Here is a 23,248-nt window from a genome sequence, read left to right on the forward strand (position 1 = left end):
CTGAGAGTGACACTGCTTTCTGCAACCTTTGATGCTTACCTTGTTTCACTGTTAACCCTTAGGCACATCAGAACATTAAAGTATTCTTATAAGATGGGAATTTCTACACAGCAATGTCTTTATGCTTGACAAAAAGGAAATCTCAGTAAAGTTGCTAACATTTTTATTATTGCTATATTTTAAATTAAAGTGTAGGATTTTGCTCTGCTTGCTGCCAAGAGTTAAATCTCTCGTGGATCTTGTCAAGGACCCTTTCTTACTGATATCTGGCCCTGTTAATAGTCTTTATTAATTTGAAAGCATCGGCATCCCATCATGCTGTGTAATTCCAGTCCCAAGAGTCCTCCACATTCTCTGTAAAACCCAAGACATATCAGATGGATCCAGCAGACAAAGAAAGGAAAAGGAGGGGGCTGGAACGCATGGCATACAAGGAAGGTCAAGGATCTGGGATGGTTGTGCTTCTTCTCAGAAGTGAAGGCTAAGTGGGGATATCGATTGCTACCTTCAGCTCTCTGTTTGGATGTTGAAGTGAACTAGACCCTCCTCAGAAGTATAAAAAATCAGGGCAAAGGACAAGATGAAACAGTCACATGTGACATCAAAGGACATCTCAATTTCAAACATGAGTGGAAAAAGATCTCTGTGGTTGCAGTTAAGCACAGTGAAGGGCTGTCCAAGGAGGCTGCAGAATTTCCATCCATGAACATTTTCAGACCCTAGGGGTCCAAATCCTGAGCATCAGATCTAGCTTTAGCATTAGCCATACTTTGAGCAGAAGACTACATTGGACTACATAACTTCCAAAGATCACTTTTAACTCTATTTTTAAATTCCATTTAAAAAACCTGAAACCTTTTATCACAAAAAAAAAAAAAAAAAAAAAAAAAAAAAAAAAAAAAAAAATTAAAATTACAGGACAAACCTTTTAACCAGGGTTATGGACTAAATATTATTCTCCCTCCTCTCCTCACCTCTGCTTTAATAAGACAGTTACTGGAAAGAAATATGTATTTCAGCAATTAAATTTAAATTCTTTGCAAGATGCCTTCCCCCGAAACATTGAAAGCTCCAAAGCACAATGTGATGTTTACATTTAATTTTTTTTTAGGTGACGGTAAGACATACACAAAAGAAGACTGATTAGTCTTTTCTGGCAAACTCAGGAGCAACACAGATTTGAAGAGGGCATAAAGAATCCCAGCACTGGTTGTAATGCTGAGTCAGACGCAGAGAAATTGCTGTGAAGGGTCAGCCCAGCCGAGGAAGTTTCCAGGACTACAACACAGCCAACAAATTATATTTAGTTGGCAAGAACATTGAGCACACCATAAATTCCAGGTTACAGTTACTGCAAGGCGCTGATGCCCTCGGCGTGGTCACACACGCCTTTTGGGTACCCGTGCAGTAGATTGTCATAACCTTTCTTCTACATCACGTCAGTGCCTACCATCTGTTTCTGACTTTTGCTCACCGTGTCTGAAATCGTTGGTATCACGCACTGATTTTGGGGGTGGGGGAAATTCTAGCAGTTGTGGGGAATTAGAGCCGGCTACGATCGTGGCCTCTTTCTCCTTGCCATCTTTGACACAGGGGACTCGCTATTTGATTACCTGAACAAGGCGCACCATCCTTGCAGGGATCTATGTCCCTAGCTCCCCGCCTAAGATTAAAAATCTGTCCCTGCCGGCGGGGCACGGAGAGCGGGAGGCCGCGGGGGGACATCGGCTGCGCGCACCGCGCCCGGTGCCGCACCCAGCCCTGTGCCCGGAGCCCACCAAAACCACCGGGGACCGGGTCTGCGCCGGCGGGGCGCGCCCCCAGACCTCCATTTCGCGCAGGGGCGGGCTCGGAGCGGGCCCGCAGCCGGCGGAAGATGGTTCCCCGCCGCTCGCCACCGCCCCCGGGCGCGGCGCCACGGGGACGGGCGCTGGGGGCCGGGGCGGCGCCTGCGCTCGGCCGCGGGGAGCGCGGGGTTGCGGCGCGGCGCGGAGCGAGCGGCACCGGCACCATGACCGCGGCGATGCGACAGCGGTTCGACCGCTTCCTACACGAGAAGAACTGCATGACCGCCGTGCTCGAGCGGATCGAGAGCAAGACCGGCGTCAGCCGCACCTACATCGCCGCTGGTGAGCCCCGGCTGCCGCTGCGCCGGCTCCCCCCGGGGGCCGCGCCCTGCCCGCGCCTCCTCGTCCCGCTCTCTCGGGCGCTGACGGCTCTCTCCTCTCTCCTCAGGCATCCTCGGGGTCGTGGCCGTGTACCTGGTGGTGGGATACGGCGCGTCCTTGCTCTGCAACATCATCGGCTTCGCCTACCCCGCCTACGTCTCGTGAGTGTCGCGCCTCTTGCTCCTCTCCATCGATGGTTCCGGGTGCCACTCGCCGACGTTGTTGCAAAATCATATTTCTTGCGCCGGTGCCGAGCCTGTCAGGGGTGGCATTCCGGGACCGTGCTCCCAAGCGTTGTTTTTGCCGCGCACCCCTTTCCTTTAGCAGGTACAGGTGCCAGGTGCCAAGTGAAGAACGAGGCTTCTCCCATCTGGCGAGTGCTACGTCAGGAGTTACAGATGGGAGACGCTGGGTGGTTACCACACTTGATAGCCGGTTCCTGTAGCGGGTTATGCTTTGGGTTTGGGTTCCAGCTTTGTCATCTCCAGCGGGAAGCTGGATCTTACTGGCTGCTGGTAACGGGAGGGAGGATCGCTGCTTTGGGGGTGTTTGTTAAAGCTCGCGCTGATGCCTTGAGGGGGGGGCAGGAAGGTGCTGGTGCATCGTCAGCGTGTGCCTGATACAGAGTACTGGGTACTGTAACGGGCTGGAGGCAGAGGTGCATTAAGGAGTGCTGTTTACTCCAAACCCGCCTCGCTGATGAGGGGAGGAAAGGAAAACACCGTAACTCCTCCCGAGTGTGAAAGACTTTTAAATACTTCCTTTTTCAAAGGAAGGTCTCCTTAGATATTCTTAAAAACAGAGCAACTGTTAACGTTTCATGTGCCTTTAGACCAAAATGCCTTTCCTGTTAGGCAGGACCACAGTCGAGTATGTTCCAAAAGACTGCAGAAACATACTAAATAAAAGCTTCTGTGTAACCTAATACATTCATAAAATGGAAGTCCTTCCCAACAGGACTGCTATATTGTTGAAACACAGTGCTTGCCTTTTATATAACTCTATTTAAATACAGTCAGAAGCTTAAAAAAAAATGTTCTCTGTAATTGGCTCCTGGGCAATACAAAGTCGGTCCTTTTTTTTTTTTTTCAGAGATGTGAGAGATTGACTCAGTTTTAGACTCTTGAAACATCCTATGGTTATGATGCTTAAGACCAAGCAGCATTTTTTCTAAATGCTGTTCCTGGTGTTTGCTAATTTCAGAGATTATAAAACAGGACCTCTGAAGAAGCTTAGGTTTTGTTTCCTAAATGATAATCTTTAGTGAAAAGCTTAGCTTAAAAGTATTCTTTCATTAAAATCTGAAAAGGGAAATATCATCCAACAAACCTTTAAAACATTGAAATGGTTGTGTAGGAATTATGTGTATGTAATATTTTGTGTCTGACTTCGGTCACTTTTAAAGTAATGTAATTACTTTCTACAATCCTGTTTAAATTTTTAAATTTGTTTTTAAACTGGTTTGGGATTATATTTTAAACCTTCCATTATGCAATGATGGTGAATAAATTGATAATACAAACTCTTAGAACTGCAGTAGTAAGGCAGTAGCAAATCAAATATGAATAATAAGGTTTCATTACTAATTTTTTTCTTTCAAATCTGGATTTTTTAAAAAATCTTTTGGTAGAGTGTCTACCCTTTTTCATGTCAAAATGGGGTTTTAAATGTGTCTTAATATGAAAAGTTACCTCCCAGATGTTAGTACTGTGGTGTGTTTCAGGTTTTTTACTTTTTTTTTTTTTTAAATAATGGGAGCATTGTCCGTGCCTACAAGTTTTACTTAAACAAGAAAGCATGCTGAGCAATATGCACAATGCCGGTTCTGTTTTTCTTCCAGTTCACGATCAGGTAATGCTTTTCCTTTAGCTGCCTTTTTAATGCTGGATGACATTTATAGTAGAAAAGTATAATCTTAGGTGAAAATCTAATTTAAAACGCGTGCGGTGTGCTGCATGCCAGTGTCTTTCAGTGACAGCCTGCTGACAGCACAGGTGGGCTCGATCCCCTCCCAAGTCCAGATCTGGTATGTAGAGTTTTTCCACATTTTGCTCTGCCTGCTTTTGTTTTTGCTGCTCTGGATCATGTACTGTAGTCAGGGTGCTGAGTACCATCCCCCACACTTATAAAGCATAGAGACCCAAAGCATAAAGAACACTAGCCAGAGTGGTTTGTTTATTCCTTTCTGCTATTTGGTCTGTCCCCCTTGGAAAGGCAGATGAAGAGCTTGCTGTATGAACTGACAGTAGTGAATTTGCTTCCTAGCATTGAACAGAAAACAGTTTTCAGCTGTTTTCATCAGCTGCACACACCCTCAAATGCCTTTTGCTCTAAAAGCTGTGGCTTCTGGAAGAGGTCAGGAGCTGTAAATGGAATGTATTGTGCAGGGTGTTAGTTTGATGTTTACACAGGTGTTTCAACAATGGACCCAAGCCTGAAATGTCTCAGAAAGGTACTGAAAGAGAAAAAGCAGATTACTTTTCCTCAGTTAACTTACTTTCTTCTTTTGTAAAGTAGGTCAGTGTATCATTTCTCCATTGTCGGTAACTGAATTACTTAAGTGAAAAACAAGCAGTGGTTTGGGTTGAAAGGAACCTTGAAGGTCATGTAGTTGCAGCCACTCTGCTGTGGCAGGGGACAAAGTAGTGGGTCAGGCTCCTTGTCAGCAGAAAAGGCACTCAGAGGGGTGAAGGAGTGGGACAGATGTCTGTGCTCTGCAAGGGACATCAACTCCTGTCCTTACAGTTGTCTAAAACGGCAAAGAGGCTGCCTCATGTGTGACCCTCAGGCATGTTCCAAATCTGTTTTAGTGGGATTTCAGTTCTGGGTTACTTCAATCATGTTAATTACTGTTCATCTCTATGTTTCCTAAAGAAAATATATTGGAGTCACAGCAAACCCAGAGACCCTCAGCTCAGATTTAAATCTGTTCACGCATGAAACCAGGACAGTTCTGTGCAGATATCTGCCTGTCAGGCCTTGTATAATTCTGCAGTTTGTTTTCTTTGGTCTCTGTCATTCCCTGTATTCACTGTCAGTGTGTGCAGTGCAGCAGGTGTGATTTCAGTGGAGAAATGCTGCAGGCTGTAGCTGCTAGACCAAGCAGGTGGTGTGAAGTGGTGCAGCTGCACTGCTGCCTACTTTCTCATCACTGTGGTGCAAACCAGTGCCAGGGGAGGGGGCACCTCCCTGGTTAATGCCTGATACAGCTTCAGGCAGGCACAGCTGTTTCCCTTCTCATTCTCCCTTGTTCACCTTCAGCTTTGCCTTGGGGAAATCTTTAGTGGTTTTATACATGGAGGAGTTTCTTCTTTGGCAATACAGAATCTTCCCATAAATCCAAGTCTGTGACATGTCACAGCAAGGACCCACCTGAGTCTCTTAACATAGGCAAAATGAAGCAGTAGTTTTCTGGCTGTTTCCCAGTAAGTTGGACAATCTCTAGTCTTATTCCCTAGAATTCTGTAAAGTGCTATGTGATGAAAAAGAGTAAATAATTTTAAGTTGAAATGTAATGCTTGATTTACAGGCTTTTGTGGTTGCAGTAGACCAGCACTGAAAAGTTTGCCACAGATGACAGAAACAACTTTTTAAACTTCTAGCGAGCTTTAACTGCACAAGGCAGTAATCAGGCTAGAGATGGAAAAAGTGAGTGTTGGCAAGTATGTTAATACCATTGCCAGCATTTTCACTGCTTCTCTAAACTTTCCAGAGCTAGAGTGTTCAAATGTAGCTCCACCCATAGTTAGTGGTGGTTAACTGCCTCAAAAAAATTAGAGTGCGAGCAGGAAGGGAGCCTTTGATGACTAAGAAATGCGTGCAAATGATTGGAAATTTCTTAAGTGCTGTCATGCTTGGTTTAAAAATTGCAAAGATGAAAATGGCTTTCGGCAGTAAAATGTCTGAACTTGTTACTAGTGTCTTCAAGGAGGAAAAGCAATATAGTACAATAATGCCTCTCTCTACTTTGGCTAATTTTATGCTGTTGCTTCAGTTCAGCTGTTTTTGCTATGTAAAGGTTGCTTGTGACACTTTACTAGCAGGAAACAATCTGGATTGATTGTAGAGAAGTATAAACACTCAATTCAAGTTCTAATTTGAATATTGTCACGGTGTCTCGAATCTGTCTCGTATTTCCTTTTCCTCTTTCAGTGTACCTTTAAAACAGGAACACTGCTTTTCTTTGCTCACAGTTATTTAGAAAAGGTAAAATTGTTCCTGTATTTCTTGAGAACTAGGGCAGCAAATTTCCTTTCTCCTAAAACGTTTTAAGGCAAATGCTTACTTTTTTCCTTCATGAAAGATGATGCATGATGTGCTAAGGTTCAGAAGTAATGCTCTGCTGCTGTTTTATGAATACGATTTGAGAGAGCTGATGTATCTAACCAGATTCACAATGCCCAGTATAAACATAAGTAGAAAATGTTCAAATCTGTCTGCATGTGTGCTGTTTTCTCTCATTCCTGATAATCTTTTCATGGGGATTCAGACACTAAAAAGGGTATTTTGTTGTTTGTTTTTTTTAATATGTCCTGCCAAATTAGTTCCTCCAAGCATACTAACGTTTTGGTTTCTAGGTTTTAGTGTGCCATGTTTAAAAGCCATCTTAGCAGTTGCTTGGATAAATTATGTGCTTTTCTTTCTAAAGAAAGCAAGTGTTTGGGTGCAGGGAGTCTAATACTATGATAGCAGTAAGAAACTTCTAATTTTACTTCTGCATTTTACATTTAGGTTAAAAATATAAAGGTGTTTGTTATACAAATGGGTCTAGTCTGAAGTGAGGCACTAAGGCATCTTAATCTCAGCAGAAACGCCAACATATGTGTGGGACTGTGTTTTGGGGAAGCTGGTTTTGACCTGAGTCAGAACTGGGGAACTGACTTATTGGTTAGCCTTACAAATACTTGTTCCAGGAGAGAAGGGGCCAAGAATGAGCAGAGAGCAGTGAAATGAGAGGATTCCTGCTTTTTTTTCCATTTTGTTTCAGGATTTCAGCTTTGTGGTGAGTTAACATGTAGGCTGTAAGACTCCATGGGTGGGCAAAATGGCATGTGCTCCTTTTGCTGCCATTTTGCTCCACTTCCTTTTAAAAAACACTCTTAGAACCCTTTGTATTACTGCCATGTAGCTTTTTGGTGTGTTCTAATAATATCTGTCTATGCATGGACAGATGACAGTGAAACCCTCCCTTGCTATCCTTCATGAGTTTTTCTGCTAGATACACAAAATTTTGAGAGAAGGGTACTGGTTAGACTTAAATCATAGCAGTTGTGTAAGTGCAGTTGGCAGGAAAATCTTTTCTATACCTGCAAATGCATGATTCTGCTGTTGCAGTCAGTGAGGAGGAAGAAAGATGGAAAGCAGAAGGCTTTTAGCTGATGGATGGAAATGTAGAAGCCAAAATGATAAAGCAAATCCAAGTGCACAGGTACTTGTTTCACTGAAATGACGTGAGATGTCAGGGAGGCAGCCTGCCAGGGTGAGTGTGACATGAGGGTGACAGGGAGGCACCAAGCTAAAGAAGTCTCTGGTGCAGTGGAGTGTTGATTCTATGTGGATATCTGGATACATAGCTAGAAGTAAGTTATTTTACTGTAAAGTAAATAGTAGGGACAGACCAGTAGGCATAAGCTCTATAGAAGTATAGGTAACTTCATGGGTTTTTAAGTTAAATGACAAAAAAAACCCCAAATTTACATTTGGATTAGGGTGTGACAAATATACCTGCCTACTCACTTTGTGTAGCACTGACCAGAAAACTGAAGGAAGGATGCATGAAATGGTCCAGTCCTTCCCAGCTACAACAGGATCACTGGGTTTAAGGGTTCATCTTCTGCCTTAAACTTGTAACTTTATTTATACAAGAATCCTCAGGTACACCTGAGGGATTGCAGGGATAAGGGTGATCACTTCACATGAGACCACAGTAATAAAATTTGGCATTTCCTTATTTTTGGTTCCCACATCTGGACTCAGCTCAAAAAAACCCCCACCCCAAGCTTGTAACTTAGCTAGTGAGTACTATATGTGTGAATTTACTGTAACAAATGATTTGTTATGCCAGAGCTAATTGAGAAGCAACAGTCTCTTCTTGGAAAAGAGATGATCTTTTTTTTTTTTTAAATGAGTCAGAAGCTCTACGTGAAGAACTCCACTTGGCAACTTACTAAAATTAGACCAGTATCTGTTACTATCAGTAACAGGATAAGTAACCACACTTGATCTAGGGTTCAGTTTGATTTTAGGATGAACAGGGTCAAAGCTGAGCCAGTGCTCTGATACTGTAGCTACACAGCAGATGGGAGCCCTGGGCTGCTACAGAATGTGACAGCCTCCACTCTTCCCCCTTGGCACAACCAGCTAGCAGGGCTACTGGGGAACAGATCTGGCTGAAAACGAAGTTTTTCTTGGCTCCCCATCCATCACAGTGCTGGCCCACAGTGGGTCATTTTCACTCTTGGACAGGCAGCTGTTTCTGAAATAACTGAGCTGTGATATTTACTATCCAGACTACTGTAGCTGCTCCTAGTGACTGCTTTTACCTTCAAGGTGCAGAACTACTGTAAGTGGTTGTTTGAGGCTCTCTTTGAAGTCCTCTACAGTTAGTGTTTAAGCAGTATAAAAAATCCTTTGGGATATGTAATTACTACACTTAACTAACATGGAATTTAGTCAAATCATGGAATTTTGTCAAATCAGACAAAACAGTATCATTTTTTAAAATCTGAAGCTATAGTCTTTGGATGGTCCTTCATGTGTTAGAAAATCTTAATATTATGTGTTAATGAGACTGACTTATTTGCTCTTGCAACACAGAAATAAGTTATAAGAAGGCAATCCTGAAGTAGGACGTAGTGTCAGTGTCTCTTGGTCTGCAACTTTTCACGTACTGATGGAGATTGCGTTTTGAATTTCAGCCTGCTTGATTGGTGACTTAACGTGGAGAAGAACGAGGTGTTCTTGGCTTGAAGCAGCTTCGATGTCTCTCCTAAGTTTAATTGTACAGGGCATTACACCAGGATAATACCTGTAGAATAACTTGGAAGACTTAAGTTTAATTAGAGTGTGATTCTCATGTTGAAAAGAGTGTAGTTAAAAATGGATAAAAAAACCCTCTGTGTTCAGGTATTCTATATAACTTACTGTGCTTGTTCTTCGACAAGTACTATTTTCTGTGACTTGCTATTGAAATAGCGTGTGAGTAGCAAGGGATGGAGGCAGCTTCCACCCTTTTATTTAACAGGGACATTTTATACTGGATTTCCCTGTCTCATCCAAGGGACGTACTCCCCATTCCAAAGCAGAATATTTATAAAACACTTGCCTTCCCTTGACTTCAGTTAAAGCTTTCATTCACTGATGGCCCTGCTGTATCCTGCTTTTCCCCCTCCCTCTCTCCCCAGCTGGGACTGGAGTTAGGGCCAGCAGGAGCAGTTTGAGCTGACATGGCTGTTGCCTGCTGGGTGTGGTAGGGGGCTGCCCCTGAACTTGCCCACTTAGATCAGACCACTGCAGAAGGAGGGGAGATGTGCTGTTCCCTACAGTGTGTAAGAGAGCAACCACGTGTGGATTTAATGCTGCGTACATCAGCTAGCTAAATCAGACAGGGCTTTGACTACTTGTAGTGCTGCTGCTTGTGACTGTCTGACAATAAAAGTGTGTTGTTCATGTATCCCCCAAGGAACTAGAGCAGCAGATGGTGAACGTTCAAAGGGAGCACACCCATGGCACTGTATTTAGGAGCTCTCAAAGGCCATTTGTTTCTAGAGGAGAGAAGATAATAGAGCGTGGCCCATTAACACAGTGATATGCCATCTGCCCTTTGCCACAACATTGGAGATTCTAAGCTTTTTTTTCTTAATGAAAGTTGATTTTTGTAATTGCCGAGATGACTTTATAATGTTTATAAAAAATGAAGCAATGATCCCTTAAATACATGTATGACTTCAGATTGGTGACTGGAAAACAGCAAGACTGCTGGCAGTTTCACTGCAAAGTTTTCTCACAAATACCAAGCTAGGATGCTTATTGCAGTAAAATAAGCCTTCCCCTCTATGCCTCTAATTGAGAAATTGTCAGCAGAACTAAAGAAATTCACATGGTGAGCCTCTACAGCAAGTTTTCCTTAACAGTGAGAACCTTTGCAATTGGTTCCTTTCTCTGCTCCATTTATCCACCACTCTAACATCCCTGCTAGTAAGGTGTACTTTTTTCTTTCCCTCCAGGAGTGCAGTTTCACACATTGAAAATAACTCTATAGCCTTCTTCCTTAACTCCTGTGGTGTTCAGGGGCTGTTTTTGTACAGCCCCCTCACCTGTTCTCACTAGAATTCTTCAGAGGTGTGGGCATAGGAAGGATGTGGTTTACAGTGGGAGCAGGAGCAGCTGGAGTTGTCACTGCCTTTGAACAGACTGCTTGGACTAGGGCTGCCTGTGTTGTTAGGAGCAGCAAGAATTAGACCTGCTGTTGCCAGCCTGTGGAAAACCTGTTCTTCCAGTTGTGCTGGTGCATGTGCCTTGGTAAGATCCCCCTATTGATGGGGTATGGCAAGGGCTGCTGGTTTTCCCACTGCAGGACATTGCTGGCCCGCCTCAAACTCCAGTAGAAATAATGCATGAATTAAGTATCAGATCCTTGTATTGCATATCAAAGTAATTCAATCCAGCAGCTGTGCCAGCTCCCTCTGCACGTGGTGGGTTTGCCAATGCTTTTGCTAAAACATATGGCATGTCACAGGAATTATTTCCCCCAACTCCCCCTGCTCCCCTGTGACTTACAGAACTAGGAAGTGACGGAATCCACAGCATTTCTCAATCCACAGTCCAGGAAATGGACTTGCAGCCGACTCTCTGGTTTCTGTATTGTAAACCTCCCTAACTCTGCCTTTTCTGTGGAACTAACAGAAAACGTGGCACCTCTAGTACATCTCACACATGCTGCTTCAGAAACAATATAGCTGATATTAAAGGAGTAAGTGGTAGAAGAATTTAAACTAAATTCATTAAACTGAGTCTTACAGATTTTGATCTTGCAGCGTGAGTGGACAAATGCTTTCTAACACTCTTAAGCTGGAAATTATCAGGCTTAGATTTGCTAGCATTTTCTTTTTAAACTTCTTACAGTGTTAAACTGGAATTTTATGGCTCCAGAAACTCCACTCCACTACTTTTACTGAAAGACCGCATGGAGCATCTTTTAATTTCTGATTTTTAGAACTGTGTAAACCTGAACTGCATTCGCACAGCAGATGGAGAACAAAAGCCCATTAAAAGCCCATTAATCATTATGCAGAAAGCCCAGTACTTTAGCAGAGGTTGTTTCACCTTGTTCTTAATAGTTTAGTCTACATTAGACTTTGCAAGTCCTGTAGGAATTAATTTATAGAGTAATACAGTGGGTGATGCAGATATGTGTTCTTCAGCGTATGGATCTGGATCCTCTCTGCTTATGTAGACCAAGGGCTTCTTAGGACTTAGAGCAAATCTTATAGATAAATTTACCTTTTCAAAGAGGAATCTAGTGCATGTATATATGAGTACAGTTAAAATGCTATTTATAGGACATAACTATGTAAAAAACCTGGGGAATAGTACAGTCAGTCTTTTACCCCTGGTGGTGCTAGGAACCCCAAGCTGTGCAGCGCTGAATGAATTTCTGATCCACACGTAGCACACTGTGCAGGCCTTGTCTGGAGGCAAGGTTACCCCATTTTGATAACTTAAGGTATTGTAGGATTTTTCATCCAAGACAACAACTCTGTTCATCATTCCTTTCTGATGGCCAGAGGAGGATGGTCACTGTTGGTTGTAGGCAAGGCCGGGCAGGTGCTGTGATCACTGGTGTCCTGTGTCTCACAAGACTGGGCTCACTAAGATTATCTGTTTTGAGGATCAGTAATGCTCTGATGTACAGTAGCCTTCTTGTCAGGATTACCACAATGCCTCCAGAACTGGAACTATAGCCAAAGATTATCCCCTCCCTTTCTTGTCCCTCAAAATGTTTTGTGAACAAGGTCAGAATGCTCACTGGTTTTGTTTGGTTTTTTTTTTCCTCCTTGTAATCACAGAGCTAGAAATAGCTTGAGTATCTTTTAGATTTGAAGTGTGATATGTAGGGAAAAACTTTGCTGTTCAAAGATCTTGACACACTGTCTGTATGATAAATATTAATTAGTTTTTGTGGAGCAAATCAATTATGAAGATTCACATATAACAACAAATCTGAGTCATAAAAACTTCATCATTACAGATGAGACTGATGCTGCTATTCTGCTCACTTGATTTGTTTTCCTTGCAGAATCAAGGCCATTGAAAGTCCCAACAAAGATGATGACACACAGTGGCTGACTTACTGGGTTGTGTATGGCATTTTCAGCATAGCTGAATTCTTCTCTGACATCTTTCTGTCCTGGTTCCCTTTCTACTACATGTTAAAGGTATGTTAGTTCATGTGACCCCTCTCCTAAAATGAGACCTTTGATATAACTGGTCTAATGTCTCCAAGAATGGGTAGATGGCAGCATTCCCTGGAATCATTCCAGGGTCACACCTGTTTTTTAGATGCAGGTTATGTGTAATTTAGTACTGTGGAAGTGATCTGTTTACAGCTGATGTTTTGTGAAGCAAGAGGGGAAGTTGGGATAGGTGGAAGGGAAAGGTCTGCTGTGTTTTAGGAAAAAAAAGACAGTGTAACTGTCCCATAAAAAAAACCCCAAAGAGTTCTTTCTCTTGGTGTTCAGGTAAATTTGGACAAATGACAGACATGGTAAACCCCACAGAGTGGCTCTATTTTTGCTTTAGTGCAAAAAGTGCATTAGTAAAAGTGGAGAGTAAAATCACAAAGGCTGTTGAAGGAGGTAATAACATCTGTGCTATTGGAGCAAAGAAGGAAATTGGAACACGAGAATAGTTTGAGTCCTACAGCTTTAATATTTAATTAAGCTCAGTTTCCTGAAAGGAGTTGGTGGGTATCAGAGGAGATGGTTGCTTATGTGCAGTTGTTAGCGTGATTTGAGTACCAGCAATGATTTGGTTGATATGCAGAAATTGACTGTGACAGTTGGTTTACACCTCTGCATTTTTCCTTTTCAGTCTTTAACAGGCTTCAACTGTGACTATCGTTTGGATACCTTGTAGTTCAGTAGAATTATGACTTCTATCCATAATCTGCAGTGGCATATACTCACAGTTCTGAACCCATACAGTGTATTTTCAGAGCTTCTTTTCTAAATTCTTGGTGGAAAAAGATGTGGCCAATGGTTTCTTCATGCCACCACAGCTATCCTTCTGAAGAGCACACGATTGAAATTCAGGTTCACTTTGCAAATAAAGACCACAAATGGCTCTGATACTCTGGTTATCAGGAGTGCCACAGTTACACGTGGTGTTGGAATCAAGGGAAAGGCACTTTTCTCAGTTCTGCAAAAGCAAACACAAGGAGTTATGTCAATACACAGCTTTCTACAATGGCTGCAGAAGGCACACGGAAGTTAAGTGTTTGCCCTCAGTAGTGGCTGGTAGGAGAGGTTTACTTTTTTTGTACAAAGGCAGACAGGTGTTGGCTGAGAATCAGAAAGCATTGCTGAATGGATGGAAGTTATTCCATAGGGGGAGAAGGAGGAATTAGGCAGCTGCCACACTTCATTCCATCCATGAACTAAAACCTCTTGTAGGGTAGTTATGATGTCTCCATATCTCTTTTAGGAAGTGGAAGCACAGATACATCATCCATGAAAATTTCGAGCTTGCTTTCATTTTCAAAACGTGCTAAATTCGCATATTCACATCTGTTCGATACAGCTTGTAGCTTCCACTCCAGACTGAGTTTTAGATGCTCAGTATTTTGAAACACCTTCGGTTGCATGGCTGAGACATTGGGCACAGCTGCCCCCAGAGTCCCCAAAGTCCAGAGTTTAGACTCTGTGACATTAAAGTTTTCAGCAGACTGGAAGATTTTACAGGTGGGAGAAAGGCATGTTGAAGAACTCCTTTAAATATGTTAAAATGTTTGTATATACTTTCTGTTCTCCAGATGGCATTTCTTGGATTTTGTGGACCTTTTTTTTTTTGGTAATGCCCATTTCTTATTTATCTGTTTGGGTTTTTTTTATCTGTGAAGCACAGGATGTGCATGCAACTCATAATTTCATGTGCATATGATTTGTTTTTAAATACTTCTGTTCAAGATCTAAAAACTTCAGTGTCATCCAGGTACTGGAGAACAGTAGCCAGTGAAAGTAGCAGAGTTTATCATTCTATGAGTATTTTTGGTGGTCGGAATGAGAGAGGCTCCTTACTCCACTAATGGCTCTGCCTTGGAATTCTATAATGCTATTTCTGAACAAAATTGGTGCTGCCAGGGCAAAAACAGCTGCTAGGAGCAGGTCCAAGCGAGTCACACTGAGCTCAGATGAATTCCACTCCCTCCTCTGGTCTGGAGGGTTGCAAAGAATATATTCTGGGTTTGGGCTTTTTTTTTTTCCAGTTAACTATTTAACCACTCTGAGCTTGCTGGTCCTTCTTACAACCCTCTTTATTTGCAATAGCCTATGCTGGTTCAGTTTCATGGGAGACAAGGGGAAAATAAACTAAGTTAGCAGCCTAACATTCTCAAGCTTTGAAAAGAATGAGAATCTCAGCTTTGGTACATGTCCAATAGAAAATGCATATGAGCATCTGCTTCGGTACAATTCAAAAGTAATAGGTATTTGAGAACAAATCTGTAATTATCTTTTTCTTGACTAGACTGGGACAAAGCTGTCAAATCAAAATTACTGATTTTTTTCTTAGGCAGGGAAAGGGAAATTTCAATTTCTTTTCGTTTCAGAGGAAGTTGGAGTCACATCTGAGGGATTTTCTAAAACAAAGGAGAACTACCTTTTTTGTGTATTGGGAGAAGTTGAATAACTCTCAGTAACTGATGAGATATTCTTGAACATGAAATATAGGCAGTGTACTTTTCAGCTTTTAATGAAAGATAACAACATAAGATAGCACCATGTATTCTTTCTGTTATATTAAGTTCCAAATAATTGAAGCTTTTGAAAATTGATATTTATATTGATAAAGGCACTTTTTGCCTTTATTTTCTCTGACCGTACTTAATAATTCATTAGCTGCTACTTACTGGTGCCAGATTGTATTGCCTGTTGAATTATTTGTTTTAATTCATTGGAATGTTCCTAGTGGGCCAATCTCTATGGTGTACTCTTTACTTTAAAAAACATTTCTTTGTCTTCTGGTCAAACACTCCTTTAAGTCATTCTGTTTTTACACCATGATCAAATAGTTTAAAGAAGAAAGCTTAATGCTTACCCAAAAGGATGGTAAATTGCACTGCAGAGAAGACAAAGCCAAGATTTTACAGATGTGGAGAGCAGAACCTGCAGAACATCCAGTCTCAGTATACCTTATTGGAAAGAACAGAGGGGACATATTCCAAAATATTTTGAAGGCTTGCTTGAAGAAGACTGTGTGTTTTGTTCCCATTCTACCCAGAAATGTGTGGAAATCCTCAAACATGGAATACTGTCCAACATGAAGACAAAGCATGTTTTGACTGAGGCTGGGGTGGTTTTGTTTTGTGTTTCAGGAAAGGGTAGTCTGAGAAAAGCTGTTATGCCTTCATTTTCTGGAGAGGCTTTTGACATGGAATATAGTGTACAGAAAGAACTGTACAAATGCTGAGAAAATGTACTTCATTTTGTTGCAGTTTTCTCCTGTAAAATAATTTTATATATATTTTCATAGCTCAAGTGGATTTATTTATGGCACTCCCTTGAATGTTTCATCTTGTTCTGCATAGCTGTCTCTGTGTGCTGTATGGCAGTGAAACTGAAGCCAGATAAAAGTGCTTCCTTCAGTGGTAAAGACAGGGATTTGTAGTACATGTAATAACTGTCTTTCCAGTCCCCTTTTGTACGATGCAGAAACATGACCCCACACTGTGGTCTTCGATTTTTCTAGAGAACAGATGGTGCTCTAAAAGCCATACCTAAACTGTAATCCAGAAGCATTACCCTTGTTTGTGCACTGTGCGTAGCTTGGGTTTGTCTCTCCTCCTTGTCACTTTACTTCTGGGGTGCACACAACCCTGTTCTTTCCCCCACTGTGTTTCAGAGCAGGGAGGCAGAGAGGACAGGGATGTGTTTTGGCTGAATTGAAGTCATATAGAGACTTAGACTTTTAGTCAGGCCTGTGCCCTATGTTTTAGAAATATTGAGAGACAGATGTTTGCATAACCAGGTTTTATAGTTCTACCTTAAAGAGAAAAAAAACCAACATGTAATCTTGATCCACCCAACACCAGGTTATATTTACTGCTGCAGCCCTCCTCCTTTATCCTTATACTATCCATGAAATTATTCCAGTATAAATATTCACTGTGTGTAGCTGTCCTGGTGTGTGCTCTCATTGAGCCCTGACCACATAGGGGATGACTCACTGTTCTTAATGTGCTCAGTTCTGTGGCACTTAGGAAAGGCACCTTGTCTCCTACTCAGGATTCCTTCTACTGAGGCTGATGTTCTTGTTCTCACAGTGTGGCTTCCTGCTGTGGTGCATGGCTCCAAGCCCTTCCAACGGGGCAGAGTTTCTCTACCACCGGATTATACGTCCTTTCTTCCTGAAGCACGAGGCCCAGCTGGACAGCGTTGTGCAGGACCTGAAAGACAAGGCTGCAGAGACTGCAGACACCATAACTAAAGAGGGTAAGCAAAAGGCTGGTCACTGGTCACATTAAGTAGAGGGAATTTCACTGGGGAGCTCTTATTATTGCACTTCGTATTCACCACTCGGAGGAAACAAAAATAAATTGTAAGAAGACGATGTGAATTATAATGGAGAAGTTAAATTTGGGAAATGGGGATTGCAGTGAGTCGTGCTTCCTAGAATTGCACTTAGGCTAGAATGAGTGGAAGAAATTGTATCATTTGTGTGTCTTCCCACCATAAACACCACTAAAAACATTTTCTCTAGAGGCAGGTCCAGACACTCCTTTCATAAATACAGTTACTGTTTCAGTGCATCCTCCTATCTCCCAAAATATTCCCTCAAATACTCCCTGCAAGTGTAGAGGGGTTCCCAGTTGTGCAATAAAGCAATTAACAGCAATAAACAGCAACATGGGAAGCACAGTTTTCCCATCTATATGTTTTTGTACTTTTCCTTCCTCTGGAGGTAAAAGGATTCCTCACTCTTAAAGGAACTACTTATGTTTTATTTTTGTGCATTATCACAGACTGTAGATTGCTTAAGGTTTTTCTTTTATTTCCTTGCATTCTATAGTGAACCCTTGCACTCTAAAATATCTGATGATGGCTTTATTAATAAGAGAAGGAAGTGTATTAAGTAGCTAAAATAAACGTTTATTCAAGTTTCGTTTGAAAGGAATTTTATTGGTATGCTATTTCAAAGCATCTTAATTCTTCTTTCCACCAAACAATGCACGCAGTCTCATTTCATCTTGCCAACTTCAGCAGTTCTCCTGTCTGCTTAAAAGATCTGCTTTTCTCAACTATTCTTGGAAATTTTGCTGCAAGACTCTTCCTGAGTCTTTATTGTTAGGCATGTATCTTAATTAATATCCTTCCATGTTGCATATGGGATTTTTCTGTCTTCATTTCATCACTTACTCTTTCTTTTTCCTATATTTATATATATAGAGATTTCTACCAAAAAAAACCACAACCAAAAAACTAACAAAACAAACAAACAACACCCCCCCCCCCCCAAAAAAAAAAAAAACAACAACAATAAAAACCCCAGGCATTATTTTTAAGAAACCATGCACACACATATACATGTACACAAATATTAGCATTACTACAAGCCTGTTTTATCATTATGGTATATTTCTTGCTGCAAACCTGAATGTCCTTAACACTATGAGCAGCCCTGCTTTAACAATACCATAGTTATATATATGTCAGTCTTTAATGTTTATTGTACTGTTTCTTGCTTGCTTTTTAAAATCTTTTCATGATCAATTTTACTGATGTATCTATGTCTATGTATATACAAAAGCTATGATTTTCTTCTGTGTTCTTTCTCTTGTGAGTAAAAGGAAAAATTTTTGTATGCTGCTCAAGAACACTGGACAACCCAGAGATAACCTCTGTTCCCAAGAACAGAGATAACCCTTTGACTGTTGGCCTATGACTGAACTTGATTTTATTTTCCTGCAGCCAAGAAAGCAACAGTGAACTTGCTGGGTGAAGAAAAGAAGAGCACCTAAACTGGATAAATTTCCCTACCACCTCCTTTGTGCAGCGTGAGGTTACTGGGGACTGTGGTATAGGTTCAATAATATTGCCTTGGAAACATTTTGATATATTAAAGGAATGTGCTGTAAGTTTACTTACTACTTTGCTGTGACTGATAGAGAGTATGCATTTTTATTTAAAAGCAATGCAGTGGGCAGCATTTGAAGCTTAATGAAAATATTTTATTCATCTACATGCAGAAGTCTTTCAGTAATCTCTTTCTGCAGTAACATAAATAAAAAGTATATATCCCTCAGGCTCTGCACTTTAGTTGTCTCTTTGTCTATGAAATTACTCTTAATACTTTGATTGTGGTACATATGGTAGCACAAAGCTATTTTATAGGGAAAATTCCAAATGGATTTTGAATATACAGGGAATTATTGTGAGAGATGGCATAATGGATATATTCCCCACCAGTAAAACTGTAAATTGTGAAATTACGTGTTCTAGGCACCTGAATATAGAGATTATTCACTGTTGCATGTTTTGTTGTAACACAGTATTTGGTTCAGTGTGTGTATTCTTAAATGGATAGATACTAAATATAGGAAAGAATAACTTCCTTGGAGTAATCAAGCTTATATTGGCCTGAAGTAATTTGCTAGAAATGGATGCATTAAATCACACAAGATTAACACAACTTGACTAAAGTATAACTTCTTCCCTATTCTTGCTAAAACAAGGTGTTATCCAAAATTGTTAATAGAGTGTTTTTCAAGATCACACTCAAAAGCACAAGCCACCTCTTGCTAAGGAGTGGTACCATTACAAGCACTTCTTCCTGAATTCCTTTTAAAGTATCAACTGCCTTGGATGTCAGTCCTCAGAACTACATCATTAAGGGGACAGACTACAGCTCTCATGAGGTTTTTTCTGCTCATAAAAATCTGCAGTCTCTTCTGACTATACTAAGAACAACTTTGTGTGAGCACTTAAACTTCCTGAGTGGAGATGCTCTTGTTGTTACTTGGTATATTCCTGACCAATCAGTAAGAGTGCAACCAAAGTTGCTAAGAGAAAAAAGGAATTTTTTACAATCAATGTAAAAGAATATGGTTTTTTTTTTAGATTTGCATCTGTACTCTTTAACACTGCAGTATTTTCAACAAAAATAATTACATGAATTAATTAAGCATGAATTACTGAAATCTTCCTGTTTTCGTCTCCATGCTGACATTTCTTTAAGCCTAGAGTAATGGTATGGCAGTTCTGAGCTCACAGAATGTGCAGAAAGGAAGCTTAAGCTTTTGATTGGGTAAAAAATTATTTCCAGCCCACAATCTTGAATCCCAAAGACTTAATCTTAAAATAAAGTTTTGAGGACTTCAGGGTTTCTGCAACAAATTGTTGTATAAAGATTCATTGTAAATTTTCAGATGCAAGAACTGCAAAAGAGTGAAGCACACAGTGCAACTCAGCAGGTTACTTTTAACCTGGAGAGATACATTTTATAAGAGGGGATGTAAAAGTGTCTTAAGAGAAAGCATTTCAAGCTTTAAGCTGGAAAACATAGCCCTTAGGGCTGGCAACTTGGATAGGGAAATACGAGACCTGCTGTATCTCGTGTTCTGTAGGACAGCATGCAGTTTGTCATTTGAAGAAAAAATACAAAATTTCACAGCTACTCATTCCATGACAACTTTTTGTTAGGAGAGGATGTGTTGAAGAGGATAAAGTTTACAGCAAAGTTCTGGACTGTAAGCAAGTAAAAAGTTTGAAGTGAGTCACCATTTAATTGGTTTAATTTCTTGTCTTAACTTCTGTTGTAAACCCACTGGATTTCTTTGTAAGCCTTACTAAATCTTAGTCCTGTGTTTTAAACTCTATCAGCTGTATGTAAAGCACTCATGTGGCCACTGTAATTTAGTTTCACTTCTTGAGATTAGAAGTAATTAGATAAAAATAAATGAAGATTCTTAATAGACTATTTGATTTCAGTGCAAAGTACTACATAACTTACTTACCTAAAAGCTTATGGTAAATTTTAGACTTCACGAGCCTAATGATGTCTGTAGTAGAGACAGGATTTACTTTTCATTTCTTATGCTACTCAACAGTTTTTCCACTGTTATTAATGGGGATAAAACATTCTAGGTAGATGTTAGATAAGTGTTAAAACAGTCCCTTGCATCTCTCTCAAAACTTGAAAGGCTTTAAATCAACTTCTTGTCTTTACAACTTGATATTGCCAGCACATACAATCAGTGCTCTTTTGTCAGATTTCTATTTGAATTAGAACTACAGTCTGTTGTTAACAGAAGTTTGCCTTGGTTTTTTACCTTGTTGCAAGTAGAAATGACTGAATTTCTGCAGCAAGTTATCCTTTCCTGCAAGTAACTCCACTGGGCTGGCCCCACAGATCAGTGCTTTTCTTTGTTTCTTCACAACATTTATGTGCAAATGTTGGTACACACATCTGCTCCATGTCTTTGCTGAAGCTGTAATGTGCTAAATAAAAATGGACACAAATAAAGAGATTCTTATGGGACTGGTATAATGCCTCAGTGTTTCTTAAGAACCTTATACCTCAACAGTGAAAACTTGGCTACTTTTGGAAGCTCTTTACAGGGTATTCACTTTTTTTGCCCCCCCCCAGATTTCATTACTGTGGAACCAGTAGAAACCTCTCAAAGTCCAAAGGAAGTGCCTCTGCTTCATGACAATCTGAGGGTGCAGCCAGGAAGAGCATCAGGCCCTTAGAGAAGAGTTTGGAATGCAGATCTCTTCCCAACAGTGAGCACCATGAGCATCTTTCTAGGCTTCATAGCCTGGCTTACCTGAGGAATCATCAAGATTTAGTGTTCTCTAGAAGCACTGAGGGGAAAAACTGCAGGGGTTTGGAAGTTTTTCCTCTCCCATGGGTTTCCTGGTGTTCCATAAATGACCTCAACAAATAATGCTGAATAGTTATTGGCAGTGGTGTTACACTTACTTAAGACTTCTGTTGCCACGGTTTATAGGACATTTCATCTGCTTTATCTGGCTCCTTTCCAAACTCAGCAAAAAGGAAAATAAGTTCAAGAAAACACAATCTCCCCCACAATGATAACATCACCACTAGAGTTAAAATAATGAAAACTCTTCAAACCAGAGTAAGACAATTAACAAAGCATAGAAGTTCTTGTAAGTAGTGAAAAGTGTAACTAGTATTTGTTAGGTCAAACCCTCACTACTTTTAGTTTGACAAATAAAGTTTCTTGAGTTTGTACTTCAGTATTGCCAACTCTTTCTACATAATCTGAGAATCAGCTAAAATTATGACTAATTCCTTAGTCACCTTCCACCCCCATTTCAAATTCCATAAACAATAGTTTCCTTATGCAAAGGAGGAAGAATGGAGTTTTAAAAAACAAAACCACAAATCCTTGTAGGTCATGAGAGACTCTCAGTGTTTTCTGTAAAGGGCACCTGACAAATATGATGAATATCAATCTTGTCTTCTAGAGAACTTCTATATCCAGCATGATGGAATGAAACAGTACTTGAGGAATGACAACCCAGGGCTACTAAGGAGGTCCTCAGTTGTACAACTACGTTGTCATAACTTCTTGAAAATTATGTTTCCTACTAGTACATAAACCATTAAGAGATTCTGGAGCAAAACAATCTTCAGATGACCACATGAACTCATGAACTAATCATGTAAATACAATTGAAGATGAACGTTGAATTTAGCAGACTTTGGAATGTGATGTAGTTGACACCTTTGCTGAGGCTACGGAATTCCACAAAACTTTTCATTTTGTATTACTGCATCTTTGCAGGAGAAGAATACTTAAAGACTTCAATTAGACATGTCTGAGTTCTGATACTTGAAAAGCAAGCAGACAAAACCCAAAAAACTACACCCCAAAAAACCCCCAAAGCCTGACAGATGAAAAGAGGCACACGTGCTGTTTCAGAGGAGATAGCACTACGGCTACTCAGTTCCTACCTGGAGTATCCCCTGCTCTTTCCCAGGTCCCAAACTACCAAAGACTTGTCTGTTTCTTCCCATCTCCCTTACACAGCCACTGTGGCAAGGGGTACTTAATTATTCATTATTATTAATTTTTCTATAATAACATCTAATTATTTAATAATTATAATTAATTATATTTTTATTTAGGGGAAAAGAACCCATTTGAAAAGGGCATCCCTTATCCTAAGGGAGAAAATAACCCCACAAAGGCCAGTCTGTAACAGGAAGAAGTTAAATAACTGGTGTCCAGTGACAGAACCTGTGGGCATCATTCGAAGCTGTGTCAGGGGAAGTTCAGATTTGACATTGGGAAGCATTTCTTTACCAGGAGGGTGGTTAGATTCTGGAACAGGCTTCCCAGAGAGAGTGGTTGATGCCCCAAGCCTGTCAGTGTTAAGAGGCATTGGGACAATACCCTTAATAGTGTGCTTTAACTGTTGGTAAGCCTTGAAGTGGTCAGGCAGTTGGATTGGATGATCATTTTTGGTCTCTTCCAACTGAAATAATACATTCCATTCCATTCCATTCCGTTCCATTCCACTTCATGTATAGCTCCAGGTACATCTGCAGCTCCAGAGAAGGAATCAAGGGAGCCGTATCCTCTCTCATGCTCCCAAGTAGAGCACATACAAATATCCCACAGGTGTATGTGCCCCAAAAGGAAGTTCTGGCAAAAAGGCTCTCTCAAACACACACAAGGAACAGGATGTATACACAGGCAAGTTTTTTAAGACCAGCTGTTTTTTGCAGAGCTGGTCTTTGATTTACTTCATGGCTGAAGGCTGACAACTGCATATGGTCACTTCCCAAGTTAAAACACATTTCAAAATAACCTTTTAAAACTCCCACTGTTT

General features: G+C 40.8%; 1 protein-coding gene across 1 annotated transcript; it reads left to right on the forward strand.

Moving 5' to 3' along the window:
- Positions 1-1,938: 1,938 nt before the first annotated feature.
- On the forward strand, positions 1,939-20,927 carry REEP5 (receptor accessory protein 5). Its single transcript, XM_039567203.1, has 5 exons — positions 1,939-2,129; positions 2,236-2,329; positions 12,466-12,604; positions 16,708-16,876; positions 18,353-20,927. The coding sequence occupies exons 1-5, from the start codon at positions 2,012-2,014 to the stop codon at positions 18,400-18,402; spliced, it is 570 nt and encodes a 189-aa protein (XP_039423137.1). The 5' UTR covers positions 1,939-2,011; the 3' UTR covers positions 18,403-20,927.
- The last annotated feature ends 2,321 nt before the right edge of the window (positions 20,928-23,248 follow it).

Source organism: Corvus cornix, chromosome Z (assembly GCF_000738735.6).
Source record: "Corvus cornix cornix isolate S_Up_H32 chromosome Z, ASM73873v5, whole genome shotgun sequence".
Taxonomy (NCBI): Eukaryota; Metazoa; Chordata; class Aves; order Passeriformes; family Corvidae; genus Corvus; species Corvus cornix.